Below are 16898 nucleotides of genomic sequence, written 5' to 3' on the forward strand. Positions count from 1 at the left end.
CCTATGGTTCTACAAGAGCTTGCTAGAATTCTGGAAGCTATTTCTCAATAAAAGTCTGGCTTGAGATGTTCAGTAAAATCCCTTATGTGTTTTAAAGTCATCACAGATTTTTTTGAATCTAGTTATAAATTTAAAATAAATGGATATTTTTTCCATTAAAAATTTAACCATAGTGAAAAAAACATATGGATATACCCCAGGAATATAGGTAACTTCCAATAATTCAAAGAGGAAGACACTTATCTAGTTTTTTTTCTTTCTCTTCCTTCTCCCTACAATGTTCCTCATAACTTCAAGGTGCATCAACGTCTCTCTAATGAAGTGTTATCTCATTTTTCTACCCATTAAACAACTTCTTTAAAAAGAATAACAAAAACAAAGGTTTAGCAAAAGAAATTAAATCAACTGACATAACCTTGGAAATTATCTATACTCTTCATTTACCTACTTTTTTTCCTATCCCCAAATCACCATAAAATGAGTGAGTTGATAAACCAACCAACTACAGTTCAAGATACACTTGGAATTAATGTTGAAAAGTACTTGCTCAAGTCCACACAATTAGCAAATAACAGAACCCAATCCAAAATGACATCAATTTCCCCAATGACAACTCTTCAATCCTCTTCCATATTCAGGAGTACATAAAGTAATTCAAACAAGGGAGTGGAAAGTTTTTGAATACCATTTTTATTTAATGAGACAATGTATTTAATTTAAAAAACCCTATGACATGCTCTGAGTAATGTTAATTATCTTTCTAATTTTTACTAAAAGCACTACTTGGCTACTATTTTGCGTCTTGAATCTGGGTTACTGGGCCCTACACAATAGTTCTAAGAGAAAGAAGATCACATTGATTACATGAAGAATGTAAGAAATTTTAAGCACATATATCTACTTGTATTACATATATCCTCTTTCTTTTTTAACAATTCAGTGATTTTTTTATATACTCTTTTTATTCTAACATTTTTGCAAAAACATGAAAAATCTGCTCTAACGATAGACAATCATTTAGATGATAATCTCCATCCTTCCATTATCATAGACGATATCGATCTCCCCAAGAACAACTCATCTCACGCTCCAGGTTCAGTTCCTTGTATTCCTTGTACTTTACATCCATGCCCACTTCTGGGACCAATTCCCACAGGAACATTCTGGACCTTGCCATCAATAGAACTATTACAGTACTTTGATTAGAATAAAACATTGTGACCACAATTTTCTACGGCAGTCTTCTAATTACTCACAATATACTGTTATTCTACATCTATTTTTGACTGTCTTCCTTTCTCCATATTAGCACCCTCCTGCTTTTAATTCCTTCCCTAAACAATATGGTCCATCACTTTAATCAATGTCTTAGCAAGATCCAAAATTTCTTTGCCCCACTATTCTGAATACAGCTCCCTAGTAAAACCTCAACCCAGTGTCAAGTCCAGGACAGCCATTCTGTACCCACTGCTGAGTGCTTACTGAAGAAAAATCACAAGACCATGCAAAATTAACAAAAGAGAAAACAGAGGCACAGAAAAGCCCCACTATTTGCCCAAGGTTGCACAGCTGGTAAATGGCAAAGGTGGGATGGCAACCCAAGTAATCTGGCTCCAGAGCTCATACTATTAACTTTTATTCTACATAGTCTCACCACTTCAATATCCCACAGGTACCACAAACCAACATGTCCATAACTGAGCCCATCATTCCCCACAAAATTTCTCCTCCATTATTTTTCTACAAATGGAATGGCACACCCATCCACTCAATTGTTCAAATCAGAAACCTGGATACCATCCTCGATTCCTTCTTCCACCTTTCCTCAAACATCCAAGTTAAGACAAATTTTACTCCTAAATACCACTGAAATTTAATCTTTTCTATTCACTTCTATCACAGGTTTCCATTTCTCAATCATAAATTAATGAAATAGCATCTTAACTAGGTTTCCAACCTCATGTTCCTCCAATTCACTGCCTACACTATTTCAGAGCTTCTTTCAAAACACCCCTAGAGAAATAAAGCAAATATGGCAAAAAGCTAACAATGGGTGAATACATAAAAAGGGTATAATGGCAGTTGATTGTAATATACTTAAGTTAAAATTACTGTAAGTTAAAATTTTTTCCCAAAAGTAAAGTTTTTTTTTTTTAAATCTCCTATATTCTTTTATTACTCTTATGGATAAAGTCCAAACAAACATGGCCTACAAGACCCTTCCTCCAAAGAAAACTTTTATCTAATTCCAAATCTGGGTTGGATTAGTCTCTTCGCTATTCCTACTGAACCCTATGCTACCTTATCAAAACCTAACAGACTGCAATGTAATCATGTCCCTTTCTGTCTGTAATCTTCTTGAAGACAGCAACCAAATCTACCTTGTTCACTGCACAACGCCTGGCACAGAGGAAGCACTCAATTATTGAATGAAGTCTACCACACTAGCAATAAAAGTTTTTTCCTCCATATAAATGAATTAAAAGAAACTTAACTAGAACAGAGGCTTTTTTTTTTTTTAATAACAAGGAAAGTTTTTAAAACTCATGTGCATACACACACAAAATCTTACCCAGAACCCCGAAGTATGTATAGTTGCTCTGGTAGAACCCTAAGTCTATGAAAACAGACCAAAACCGCAGAAGACAACTTTCCTGTTTTAATCATGTTTATAGCTCCTTAAAAGCAAAGTCTTCTATGTTTTCTTCATAAAACCTGCTACCGAGACTTTAACAAAGACAGTGCTCAGTGGTACTTCTATTCCCCTTTGATTTTTTCATTTACTTCTCCATATTTAATCTGTCAAACAGCTTGAGCATTTCTGCCACTGAAATTTGTCTCTTCTGTCTTTTCTTTGTAGTCCCTCTACTATGGTTCAGGACCTTACTGCTCCATATCTCAAGTATTTAACAGTCCTTGTGGTTCAACCTGTCCTGCCAAATAAGTTTTTTTGAATACCATTTTCAAATGGTCTGAGTAATATTCTTAACTTAGCCTTGCTCAAAAACTTTCAATGGTTAACAGTAATGCAGAATAAACAGAGTTTCATCCATTTTCTACAGAGCCCTAAGGGGTTCCTTATTTCATACAGCTCAAGAAAAAGCATAGGGAGCTGAGTATGAGGGTTATTTTAGGTCACCTATCCCTACTCCAACTCTACTCCAACTAGCATAGTACAGTGAACTTGCGGGTACAATTGCATCTGAGCACATGATTTATGGTTAAAAACAATGACCTAGAGAATAAAAATCAAAGCAGTTTGGCTCAGGATTTAAAACCCCACAAATTCCCCCTATACAACTTCCATCCATACCCCCTCTTGTATCCCTGTAAGAAACTCAATGCAAAATAATTTACTTCCCAAAATATCTCTTATCCTTTCCAACTCTCCAATTTTGCTCAGTCCCTTTTCTTTACCTGCAACATATTCCCCACTCCAGCCTGTTTAGAAAATTCTATATTCCCTTAAAAATATAGCTTTGCCTAAAATCTTTCCACCTTTTGCCAAATTCTAAAAACACTTAGTATAAGAAACATTAGCAATTCATCAATTTTTTTTGCCTTGTGACATAGCTTCTTTTATAATCTTAAATATTCATGTCAATCTTATAATTAATAAATGATGAAAAGTTTCTATTTTATTTGTAAATAGGGAGGAACAAAAGCTTCTCTAAAGGCAAGGACTTCTTTGAATTTGCCACAGACCCAAAAACTGCTTTGAAAACAGCAAGTACTCAATAATTATTTAAGAATTTCTATCCCAGAAAGGTAGTAATCTGAATAAAGATCATCCAGTTAAGTGCAAAAGCAAGAGAAATGTAAAAAACAGATCAGTTCTAGAAATAGGCTAGCTACATATGGAAAAAAAAGAAAATCAAATTTAATTCTAATGATCACTGCACATTTTAGGGGGTCCTCCACATAAAAATAAGAATACAGTTGGCCCCCCAGTATCCAGATGTAGGACCCGCAGATACCGAGGGCTGACCATACTTTGCCATTTTACAGTCTAAGGAACTTGAGCATCCATGGATTTTCGTATCCTGCGGGAAGGGGAGTGGTCCTGGAACCATCCCCATAAACCAAGGTACAACTGTACTATCAAACTGTGCCTACCATAATCAGGCACAAACCATATATATATGTTTTACATTTTTGACAATTTTTAGAAATCAAGTATGTTTTATCTAAAAGGTTATAAATCTCAACGACAAGCAAAAGAAAATTTGTGCTAAAATACCTTATTAATAAGAATGAAAGACATTCATTATAGTAATAAAAAGGATATCAGCTTTAGCAAAGTCTCTTATCCCACACTGAGGTAATCCTGGTGTGTTCTGCATGTAGAAATCCAAGTAAAACCAATGGGCAAGTTCAATCTGAAAACACACTCGGATAGCATTGTCTCTTTCCTCGCTGGGAATATGCAAAATAAATCGGCTGTCAAAAACAAAAAACATACAAAAATTACATTTACAAACCATAACAATTTATTTTAACCTTTTTAATTGCTTCACTCCTGACCCACCAACATAGAAAAGGGACCCAGAGCAGTACTGATCAAGGAAGCAAAACTGGCAGGAAATTACTGCAGGGAAGATGAGTCTTTAAAAAAAATAATAAATAAGAGATATCACATATATCTCATTCATAATAGAATTTTTTTAAGAGGCCATCTACCCTCTGTTCACAAGTACAGAGATAAACTTAAGAGCTCTCTAACAATAAATTAAAGGTGAGCAAGAAAACAAACTTCACTAGGATTCCCTCCCATGCCTGGTAACATTTTCAAAGAATATATGCAAATATATTCATATACTCAAATAGAAAAGATGTTAGCTGCTTAATCTTCATATTTAAAGTATTACAAAAAAATTAAAGAAATCATTAATAGACCAGATTTCCCAAAAAGCTCATCTGAAGAACCTGAGTTCAAAATAACTTTCAAATACACTCACTTTTAAAAAAACCTAAATTGTCTTTTCCAAGTACATTCAGAGGGAGGAAGGGACATTTATTTTAATACGTAGTATAAGTGTGCACTATATTAAATACACATATGTATATATATGATTAAGATAATTAACCCCTTTTTTATGCAACAAGTCAAAATTTATGTGATCTACAGGACTCATTAAGCAACCACCATTAAAGCTTCTTCCACGCTTAGCATTTTTGTAATCTTCTTTTCTAGCGACCTTTAGAGATAGACTGAACTACATAAAAGAAATCCACTGGTTTTTAGAGTCATTTTCTAAAATTAAAAATAGCATCACCCAGTCTGATCACTTACACTATTCACTAGCTGTGGTGCTAAATGTTCTTTGTTGTTTTCAAGTTTCAAATCAAACCTCAAAAAAAAATGCTTTTAAATTATAAAAATAATGTAGCATTCCAATAGGGGATTGAATAAGTAAATGTTAAGACAAATGTATGTACAATAATCTACAATTCAATATAGAAAAACAATGGGGAAAGGAGCTTAAAACTGCATCTACACTAAAACCAAGACATGTAACATGCAACATTAATGGCATAATGTAAGATATAAAAATCTGAGCTCTTCCATACGGCATTCAAGATCCAGTGCCTGCTCACCTGCACAGCCTCTATCACTCTGTAAGGTTCTTTATACCCAGTGATACCTAATTCTTAGTAATGTCCTAAATTGCCATCCACATACTATATCTATTCCCTTCTCTTGTCCATCTAGCAAACTTATAACTCACCCCTCATGACTTAACACTGTATCTCCTATATAGGTATATCAGACTCCTCTGAACAGATTTATAAACTCTTTCAACTCCTCCATTATAGTAATTATCTAATTTTTACTATTACTGTCTATAAACTCTTCCAAATTACTTCACTGAGATCTTTGTATACTTTTATTCCCATAGTCTAGCAAATTGTCTCATATACTTACAGTGACATACTGATAGTTACAATTTATCTTTGAAAGGTAAGATGGAGTAAGCACACTCCACTCTGTCCCTCCCATAAAACGTATAAAACCTGGACAAAATACATGGAGCAGCTGTTTGAGGACTATGTAAAGTAAACAGCAGCAGAAAGATTGGGGAAGATGACAAATATTCAAATTTACCATTTTTCACCCTCCAATATCCCCTAGCTGGATTGGGGGTTAGAAGTGACCTCCAAAAGCCCTCAAGGATCAAGAAAGGAATCTGTTAACACTCAGAGACAGTAGAGGAAATTTCTCCTCTCTTTTCTCCATTCTCTCATGCCCCAGAGCCCAACCAATGCCACACTGGTTAGACTTGGCAGCAACAGTGGCTGTAACAGGGATCCACAGAGACTAAAACTTTGATGGACGGGAACCTTCCTCTCCGATAGCAAGAGGTGGGAGGTCCCAAGAGATTAGGGCCAACATCCATTGCTTATTTTACTTCTAACCTCCAGCTGCTTGGTCCCAGGCATGAGCAGAGTCACATGAAATGTGTGGTAGAGCATCTTTCCATTTTTGCCATTTTTCAATATTCAATTTCCTCAAAAAGGGGAGCCAAGAAGTACCAGGGGGATAGCAGAAAAGGAGCAGCTCAGGAAAATGGTCCCACGAAATTGTTTATGAACTCTGAGGCTCAACCCCAAACTGCACAAACTTGGATTAGAATACAAACAGCATACCACACACTTTGTGAGCTGAACGACGTATGAGACAGACCACTGCCCAAGTCTCAGACTAGCCAGTAGATGATACACAAAGACAAAAAGCACTGCAAAAACTAGCCTTCTTTTATCTGATTTTATTTAACTTACACCAAGTCTCAAAAAAAACACCTGTCTGCTATATCTTATTTTCTCAGTTTGGGACATTTTCTATTGATTTCCATTATGGAAGTTGAAGAATTAACTCCAGTCCTCCCACTCTCATTCTACACACCATTCTCATCTCTACATCTTCCGAACAAAATGATATCTTAGTTTGGTTAGTGTGTTAACTACAGCACTACTGACACCTGGAACTGATAATTGTATGTTGAGAGGAGCTGTCCTGTGTGCTGTAGGTGTTTAGCACCATCCGTAGCCTCTGCTTATTAGATGTCAATAGCACTCTCCAGTAAAGCTGTGACAACCAAAAAGATCTCCAGCCACTGCCAAAGTTCCCTGAGGGGAGCAAAATCACTCGCAGTTGATAACCGCCGGGTTAGGTCAAAAATTCAGTCTTGAGCTTCCCTGGTGGCGCAGTGGTTGAGAATCCGCCTGCCGATGCAGGGGACACGGGTTCGTGCCCCGGTCCGGGAGGATCCCACATGCCGCGGAGCGGCTGGGCCCGTGAGCCATGGCTGCTGAGCCTGCGCGTCCGGAGCCCGTGCTCCGCAACGGGAGAGGCCACAACAGTGAGAGGCCCGCGTACCGCAAAAAAAAGAAAAAGAAAAAGAAAAATTCAGTCTTTACATTACTATGACTCTGCAAACTTAATTCAAGACTAAGCCATGTGACAAGCTACGATTGTTTTCCCTTTAAAGCACAACCTTTTGTTCTCCCACTAATTAATAAATGTCTTATTGTCTTTGCTTTGTTTTCTCTATACTTGTCACTAACTCAATCTTCCACTAGTTTCCTAAATTTTTTTTCTCAAGATGTTAATTCAGACACATCCATTTCATCTTGAAGACTATCCCTGAGCCTTCTGATCTGTTCCAGTCTGGAGTGGTTGTCACTTCACATAACACACATCTGTCATTCTATGCTATCCTTTCACTAGCATCCTATAGTTCCCAACGCCTCCATCCTGTATTTTTTTTTTATAAATTTATTTTATTTATTTATTTTTGGCTACACTGGGTCTTCGTTGCTGTGCGCAGGCTTTCTCTAGTTGCAGCAAGCAGGGGCTACTCTTTGTTGCGGTGTGCTGTCTTCTCATTGCGGTGGCTTCTCTTGCGTGCAGAGCACGGGCTCTAGGTGCGCAGGCTTCAGTAGTTGTGGCACGCTGACTCAGTAGTTGTGGCACACGGGCTTAGTTGCTCCACGGCATGTGAGTTCTTCCCCGGACCAGGGCTCGATCCTGTGTCCCCTGCATTGGCAGGTGGATTCTTAACCACTGTGCCACCAGGGAAGCCCCATCCTGTATTTAGATCTATTTCTTATATCCTGTCTTCCTCCTAATTAATGTACTTCCTATTTTTACGAAGTACATCCTCCCATGCCTTCTGGAAAAAGGATGCAGGGGAGATTAATATTAAGACATGGTGAATTTAAGAATATTTTTATCCTCACTCTTGACACTTTGGCTAGGTAAAGAATTCCAGGTTGGAAATCATTTTCCTTCAGAATCCTGAAGACAGTGCCCACTCCTGCCAGCCTATAATTTTGATGTGAAGACTGAAGCCACTCAGATTCCTTTGCCCAACCTGTTTTTTCAGACTGGAAGCTTCCAGGTTCTTCCTTCTATCCTCAATGTTCTGAAATTTCCCAGTTGTCTATTATTCATCCACTGATTCACCCATTCAATGGACTTTACCTATTTAGAAACTCATCTCCTTCAGTACTAAAGGACCTCATGGACTGATCCTTTGATTCTTCACTTTTCTCTGATATTTCCTATCTCTAATTTCTCAAGCCCCCTTACTTTCGGGAAACAGTCTCTTGCAAGCCATCTATTGAGGTTTTTGTTTCTACTCTCATATTTAAAATTCCAAAGGCTATTTTTGTTTAAACTATGCTTTCACAGATAATTCTGTTATTCCATGACTGTAAAAACCTATCTAAGGAGATCAATGTAGTTTTGAGGGGGTTTTTTGTTTTAAAGTTTTCTTCTATCTACATAGTTTGATTCTTTTCAGTTGCTTTTTTGTTGTTGTTAGTTTTATGCTCTACTTTTTGTGTTAAGAGGCCTATTTCAGATGTTCGTATTTAATGTGATAGACCACAAAGCTAATTAGGAAGGTTGTCAAACTATGAGGCACCACTTAAGGTGATCAGGCTGAGCCATTTAATCAAGGAACCTCCAATGTCAGTATCTTTAGGTGTTTCCTCGTGGGCTAGTCTGATCATCTAGACAAGAACCTTCCAATCTCCTATCTGGAGGATAAAGCCCAGGCTGCCACATTCTGGGAGCTGAGCAGGGGAAGAAGGATGGTTTTCAATATGTATACAGGATGCATAAACTCACTTCTGCCACTTTTCAACATTCTCTAATTCTGAAGTAGGCTGACTACTACAGTAGTCTTTCACTCTATCAGGTCTGCGAAGTCATATGCCACTTTCCCTTCTGCTGTACGGTTTCCAAGTTTTGTTGCTCATCTCTTCACCCAATCTTCCTTTCCTTGTGGGTTATGCATTTAAAATTGTCAAACTTTACTCTTTTTGTGGAGTAGATGTTTGTGTTCAGTCTACTATCTTTAACTAGAAATTTGCATTTCAGACTTCCCTGGTGGTGCAGTGGTTAAGAATCCACCTGCCAATGCAGGGGACACGGGTTCGAGCCCTGGTCCAGGAAGATCCCACATGCCGTGGAGCAACTAAGCCCATGCACTACAACTACTGAGCCTGCGCTCTAGAGCCCATGAGCCACAACTACTGAGCCTGCGCTCTAGAGCCCATGAGCCACAACTACTGAGCCTGAGTGACACAACTACTGAAGCCCACGTGCCTAGAGCCTGTGCTCCACAACAAGAGAAGCCACTGAAATGAGAAGCCCGCGCACTGCAACGAAGAGTAGCCCCCACTGGCCGCAACTAGAGAAAGCCCATGTGCAGCAACTAACACCCAACCCAGCCAAAAATAAATTAAATAAATAAATAAATATTTTTTTAAATTTGCATTTCAACAAATTTCTAGAGGATACTAACCACAATCTAAAATGGGGTAAGAAAATGCCTAAGACAGAGAAATCCAATCCCATTCTCATCCCAATCCAGAAAAGCCCCAAATGAAGAAAGCTAAGCTGGAAGATGAGAATAAGAAATAAAACTTGTAGAAAAGGGTAACAGAGAGGTCTATTTATGTAATAGGAGAACATCCACTCTTCTTTCATTCCTCTGACAGTCAGGAGTTTCTCCTACAAAAGCTGGGGGAAAGAGGAACAACAGCCAAGGCCCTTTTCTAACTTTAGCAGACAGGTTTGAGTGTTGGCACCCCAAAGCAAAACTCCTACACATTGGTATTCAAGGGTCTCCCAGAATAAAAGTCAGCTCCCTATCTACTCTCATAAAGAAGCCTATCAACAAGTAAGTCCCTCTACAGCCTCATCTTAAATATGAAACAGCAACCAAAAATCACCCAATGTCTAAGGAAAATCTAAATGACAAAGAAAAAATTAAACACATTAAAAAACTGGTTGTGAAGAAAAGACAGTGTTGAGGATATCTCCTGGAACCTTGGTACTGAAAGTGTGGACCCTGGACCACCTGGAAACATAAGTGTGAGAAGAAAAAGAGACATTTCAGTCATATACGGACTCAGAAAGTTTACTCTCTAATGACCCCCTCAAAGGAAATTACTTTAGAATGTACACCAGCAAAACAAGAATGAAAGCCAAGAAAGCATAAAACAGGATTCAAGAAAGAAGAAATACAACCTGGGAGAGCTGGGAAAGGGAATTCTCGTGTGCCAGTTGTTTGGCAAGACTAAGAAGCAACCAGTCCAGATTAGACTAAGAGAGTGGAGATCTCCAAGACGGCATTCTCCAGGAAAAGAGAATTCTGTAGAACAGTAGATACTAGTATGATTGAGGGTAAGACCAAGGATATAATAAAGGAGCAGGGACTTCCCTGGTGGTGCAGTGGTTAAGAATCCACCTGCCAATGCAGGGGACACGGGTTCGAGCCCTGGTCCAGGGAATATCCCACATGCCACAGAGCAACTAAACCCGTGTGCCACAACTACTGAGCCTGCACTCTAGAGCCCGTGAGCCACAACTACTGAGCCTGCGCACCTAGAGCCCATGCTCTGCAACAAGAAAATCCACCGCAATGAGAAGACCGCGCACCACAACAAACAGTAGCCCCGCTCGCCGCAACTAGAGCGCGCACACAGCAACAAAGACCCAACACAGCCAAAAATAAAAAAATAAATTAAAAACTTTAAAAAATAAAAAAACAATCTTTAAAAAAATAAATAAAAAATAAAGGAGCAGATGGGGGGTGATGGTGGACGGCAGCAAGAAACTTTGGGCATGTTGGGGGAGAAGGGTAAATATACAAGAGAATCACAGTCCAAACATGAAGCAAAAAAGCCAAAATTAGAACAAAAGGGGAAAAAATTATTTCAAGAATAGCTAGAAGGAATCAGGGAATAATGAACAAAGCATATGCTTCCTTCTCCAAAAGAAAAAATTAAACTATTATTTTGAGCAATTTGTAGAATGTAAGAAAAGAGAATTCATTAGGACATTCATTCTCTTTCAAGATTCTTACAAAAGGGATCTTGACTATGGCCAGATGGAAAACAAACAAAATCCTAACCATTGTATACTTGTCTCTACTGTGAAAAATATTTACAAAGTAATACTGTATAACAAATGCCATTATTATTATTCAGCTTTTGCAATCAACCAGCAGCAAAATGTATAAGATTTCATAAGGTTACAAAATGTAACGTAAATACTATCAATCTTAATTTCTATTTTAAGTTCACCTGGATAGAAACTGAGGGCATGGGTAAGAAACGAAGAAATGATGGGACACTAAGTGCCTCACCTTATCAAATACAGACTCAAGAGACACTGAAGTCCGTAAAACAGAAATACAACTTTAAGTATATTAAAGTCACGAAGGTAACCGATGGAACGATTTAAAATAGTGATATAACTGTATTGGAAGTAGGACAAGGGCAACAGTAAGTGTAAACTAAACCATCACTTAATAATCTACCAAGATACACTAAATCCTCAATCTAATATCTAAAGTTGATAGCAACTGGTGCAAGTATACTTTAAAATATTGAAATATCCACCAGAAGAACTGAACACAAAACAGGTAAAAGTCTGGAGAGCAGAACTGGGATAAAAGGGGTAGGGCAAGAGACTGTTGCTTTTCATTTTATAAATTCATCTGTACTGCTTGATTTTTTTTTAAACCTTACAGATGAGTACATTTTTTAATACTGAAAGGCTAACTTCTTTAAGAAACTTTGTAAGAAATAGGAAATTTTGATACAGGAAAATTAAACTTCAATGCTTTCATTCTGTGAATGTTTTTGATCTGTTTTAAAGATTTAAAAGTGTTTGTATATACATACATATGTATATTTTAATAGCTAAAATAAAATGCTTTCCACAATATTTTGTTATGGGAAAAGTTTCTCCACCTAACAAAAATGTCACCTTTCCAATGTTCCCACAGATAGACAAAGCATTAGCACAAGGACTACAATTAATACAAAAATGTTTCCAGTGAACTGAACACTAAGATAGCAAGCTGAAGATAAACACAAATTATTTAATTAACCTATACAATCACCAAAATAGCAGCAACATTAGTTGCTAGAAAATACCTTTCTCCTTTTAACACTGGAGTGGCTTTACAATTTAATTCTAACGGGGCTTATAAAAAACTCCAAACACTTCTTTAAGAGAAATAACTTACCAAACTGCAGTTTTCAGTTTTTACTTTAAAAACATGCTTTCCAAATCTTTAATAAGATTATTTAAATGGTACTGGAAAACTATGTATTTTACTTTTAATGTCAAAAATCATGGCGCACCAAAGGCAAATATCACCATAAAATGGTGCTGATTTACTTTTTTACATACACATACATGTTTTATTATAAAGTAGTTTTGGTTCACTAAAGCATTTTAGACCAGAGTCTTCCTTTCCTCTCCTCCAGTTCCATTTCACCCAGAAGTCACCAGTTTTATCAGTTTGGTGTATATATTACTTTCAGACTTCTCCTGTGCACGCACACAAACATACATATACAAAACATTTTAAAATTTGTTTTAACAAAGGGCATAAAATGACTAGTTATTACCCTCAGTAGTATATTGTGTACATTTTCAAGACACAAACATTTTCCTTCAGTTTACTGTTTGCTAACTGCCTGAGGAATTTCTAATGGCTGCACAGTATTCCTGTAAATGAAATGTCCCATATTTAACCACCTGAAAAATAACATTTCATGTCTTAGGTTATAAGCTGTCTCATGGTTATAAAGTCACATCTTGAAAATTTAAGTCTCTTGCTCTAATGTTTCACATAAAAATCACTCTCAAATTTTACATTCCTCCAAAACATATTAATATATGGTCAATAACTAACATAGACAAGATTAGCAGGACTATGTAATTTATCAAAAATCAAAATAACACAAAGCAAAAAAACCCTTACAGGTACTGATCATAAGTAAAACTGGAGAAAATATAAAGGGAGTAAAAACAAGAGTCAAGACCAAACTTATAAATCAGCAGGTACTTAGAAAAGAAGTATAGGACTTCCCCGGTGGCGCAGTGGTTAAGAACCCATCTGCCAATACAGGGGACACGGGTTCAAGCCCTGATCCAGGAAGATCACACATGCCACGGAGCAACTAAGCCCACGCACCGCAACTACTGAGCCTGTGCTCTAGAGCCCGCGAGCCACAACTACTGAAGCCCATGCTCCGCAACAAGAGAAGCCTGCACACTGCAATGAAGAGTAGCCCCCGCTCACCGCAACTAGAGAAAGCCTGGGCGCAGAAACAAAGACCCAGCACAGCCATACATACATACATAAAATTTTTTTTAATCTTTAAATTAATCAACAAAGATATTATAAATATTAACTTGAAAATGGTATTACTTTTAAAACCTCAAGTTTTAAGAAATGGTTATTTGGTTTTAAAACGGAGCAGGAGCCTTCCTGGGAAAAGACATTCCCACCCCCTATCAGTCACCTCTTATTCAGAGCAAAGTTTTAGCCTCCTAGACTAAATTTGGTTCAGAAAAGCAAGAAAATGCAGAAACAAAGGAAAGCAGTCTAGCATGACAAAGTAATAATGGCTTAGCCATAAAACAAAGTCAAGGACCTTTAGTTCCTCCTCAAGGCCTATAGATAATATCCTGAGCCATATCCCACAATTGTTTTGCAGAAACTAAAACCCCCAGCAGCTGGAAGAAGTCAACTGCATATGCTGACCACCAGCAAGCAGACCTCAGACCCTTGAAACCAGGTTGATAATTTGAGATTCCTAAAATGCCACCCTGTTACCTCACCACCAACCTATCAGAAGGATGTCCACGAGCTGATTACTCACCCTGGACCCTTTCCCTCATCTTGCCTTTAAAAACCCTTCCCTGAAAGCCATTGGGGAGTTTGTCTTTTGAGCATGAACTGTCCATTCTTCCTTGCATGGCCCAGCAATAAATGCAGTACTTCCCTTCAACCACAAACAGTGGCAGTATAGGCTTTTCTGCACCTCAGGGGAGCAGACCCAAGTTTGGTTTGGTAACAGTTTCACTGTTAGTTTAACAAGTAGCTAGCCCTAATTTTTAAAAACATCATTCTTACAGAGCCAAAACACAGTAATTACAAAAAATTTTCTTAAAGGAAAAAAAGAAATTTTTCTCTATTCCAAAAAATTTGTATAAAATAGTTTAAATACACTAACTAGAAAAACAAGTAAGAATCTTTATTTAACACAACAGATGTTTAACATGAAGTCTACAAAACACAACACCATTATTTTTAAGTACGATTACACACATAAAATCAACCACCTTCATAATGGTGATCTGACTTCTTTAAATAATGTAATCCTCCATAATATACAAAATAAACCCAATACTAATGGGACAATTAGTTTAGATGCCTGAAAAAGTATAAGATTACCCATCTTTTCTAAATCACCTTATCCCTATTAATTCATACATAAACTATTGCTCACCTTTCCAAATATTACTCATATTTAATTTTTCTAACGATAAAATGTACATCCTCTAAAAAATCTTGGAAACATGAATAAGAAAATAAAAATCATAATCCCACATCTGGTATATGTTCTTCCACTCATTTACCTAAGACAGACATCAAACCTCTTTAAGAAAAATGATCATAGAAAATGAGGGCCTTTTAAGTGGTTCATTCGAGTCTATCATATTCCAAAAGTTATAATCATACCATCACTAAAGAAATACAGTGACGTTAATTCTCAGTGGTTGCAGAATTAGTCTATCTACTTATCTACATGTACTTTTTTTGTGTGAGGATATAACATTAGACTTGACTTTCTATTTCATCCACCTGCGTAGGAAAAAAAGCAGACATTAAAAAGGCCCAGATCTTAAATCTTGATTTTCTAAATTAAGATGAATGTGACCTTGTGTAAATTACAACCTGAGTCTGTCAGATGAAAATGGAAAAAACTGCACCTACCAAATAGGGTGGTTTCGAGGATTAAATGATACATGTGAAGAGAGTAGCCAGTGCCTGCCTGGCACTCAGTAATAACCCCACAAGTATTAGTTCTTCCTTTACCATTAAAAGAGGCGTGAATGCGACACAACTACTAAAAGTCAGACTTTTAGACATAAATACGTGAAATGTGTTTGTTTTAATCAGAGCTTTCACTCATTTGTAATTAAAATTACTTCACAACCCACTTACACCGACGACAACTCAGGGTATTACTGCACCAAAATGAGTTCCGTTTCTTGAAGTAAAATTTTAAGGCCATTTTACACTTGCTTGGCTATTTGAAATCATAGCCAACAAGAGAGAAGAACTCAGAAAATTTCTCTTGTAAAAGTACTCCATGAGTTAAAACCCAGCGGTTGAGAATTTCCTTTAAGAAGGATAATTAAGAGATTGGAGGGGGTGGGGGGAAGGAACTCCAGACTTATTTTCCCACTTCCAATGATAAGTTTGAGGATAAACAAAAGAATAATTCTTTACAGCAATTTACAGAGAACGCCACGGACCCATAAGAATACTCCGGGGGAATGGTAAATTTGAAAATTGCTCCCTGCAATTTTCCGAGAACCTGGGATTGTCCGAGAACCTGGGATTCTAAGACTTAAAAACCTTGGGGTCTTTCAACAGAATTGGGGAAATGAGATGGAGGGAGGAGGGGGTAAAACGGTCTGTGAAAGCCAGAGAGCCAGAAAAAGCAATGGGAGGGGGGAGGGGCTGCCCCCAAAATGCCAAAGATCCAGGCTTTGGCGAAGCGGCTTCGCTTGCGGGGAAATCAAAGTAGTTGGGGAACTAAGAAAATGAGGAAATTCCAGCGCTGCGCGAGGAGGAATGGAGGGGGGCGTGAGAAACAGGGAAGCTGCGGCGGAAGAAGAGGGGTGGTGTCGTCCGAGATAAGGGTCGAGGGGGAAAGGGAGCAGCGGCGGGACCGGAAAGCCCGGACAAGGATGTGAGCCGGAGGAGGAGACGCGGAGGCGTCCGGGGTCGCCGAAACTTAGAGAAAGAGTAGGGGACGACAAGGGGCCGGAGCAGCGCGGGGCGCCCCAGTACCTGCAGAGATCGTCCAGGACGCTGCAGGGAATCTCCACCCGTTTAGTCTCCATGATGAGGACCCACAGCAGGAGCAGTGCATCCCGGCTCCGCGCGGCCGGGGACCGAGGGTACGGCACGGAGAGCAGGCAGCGGCGGTAACGGAAACGGCGGCGGCGGCGGCTCCGACGAAAACGAGAGGGGGAAGGGGCGGGACCCGCTCACTTCCGCCCGGCTCCCTCAGCCTGGGACCCCGAGGCTGGGCCGCGGAGCGGGGGCGGAGCTCCTGGAGCCACGCCCCTGCTCTGCTTGAAAGGGCCAATGGGAAGCTGGAGAACCGGCAGCCTGAGCAAGCTAAGCCAATGAGACGTTTGTTTATTGGTCCGTCGGCTCCAATCCGTCTTCAAGCTATTCAGTTGCTACTCAGAAAACCAACTTCCCGCCGCCTTGGACTGGGCCTTGAGGTAGATAGACGCATGCGCACTATGCCTCCTTCGCACTAGTAGGAAGTCTGGA

The 16898-nt window shown here is 38.6% G+C and overlaps 1 protein-coding gene across 1 annotated transcript in view; it reads right to left on the minus strand.

The window, feature by feature from the left end:
• Positions 1-16638, minus strand: part of DCP2 (decapping mRNA 2) — a 50580-nt gene extending 33942 nt beyond the window's left edge. The window contains exons 1-2 of the mRNA XM_067731419.1: positions 16404-16638; positions 4289-4440 (exon numbers count right to left, since the gene is read on the minus strand). Of these exons, the coding sequence (XP_067587520.1) occupies positions 4289-4440; positions 16404-16456 (205 nt within the window). The 5' untranslated portion in view covers positions 16457-16638. The remainder of the gene's footprint in view (positions 1-4288; positions 4441-16403) is intronic.
• Positions 16639-16898: the final 260 nt, after the last annotated feature.

This window comes from Pseudorca crassidens, chromosome 3 (genome assembly GCF_039906515.1).
Source record: "Pseudorca crassidens isolate mPseCra1 chromosome 3, mPseCra1.hap1, whole genome shotgun sequence".
NCBI classification, from domain to species: Eukaryota; Metazoa; Chordata; class Mammalia; order Artiodactyla; family Delphinidae; genus Pseudorca; species Pseudorca crassidens.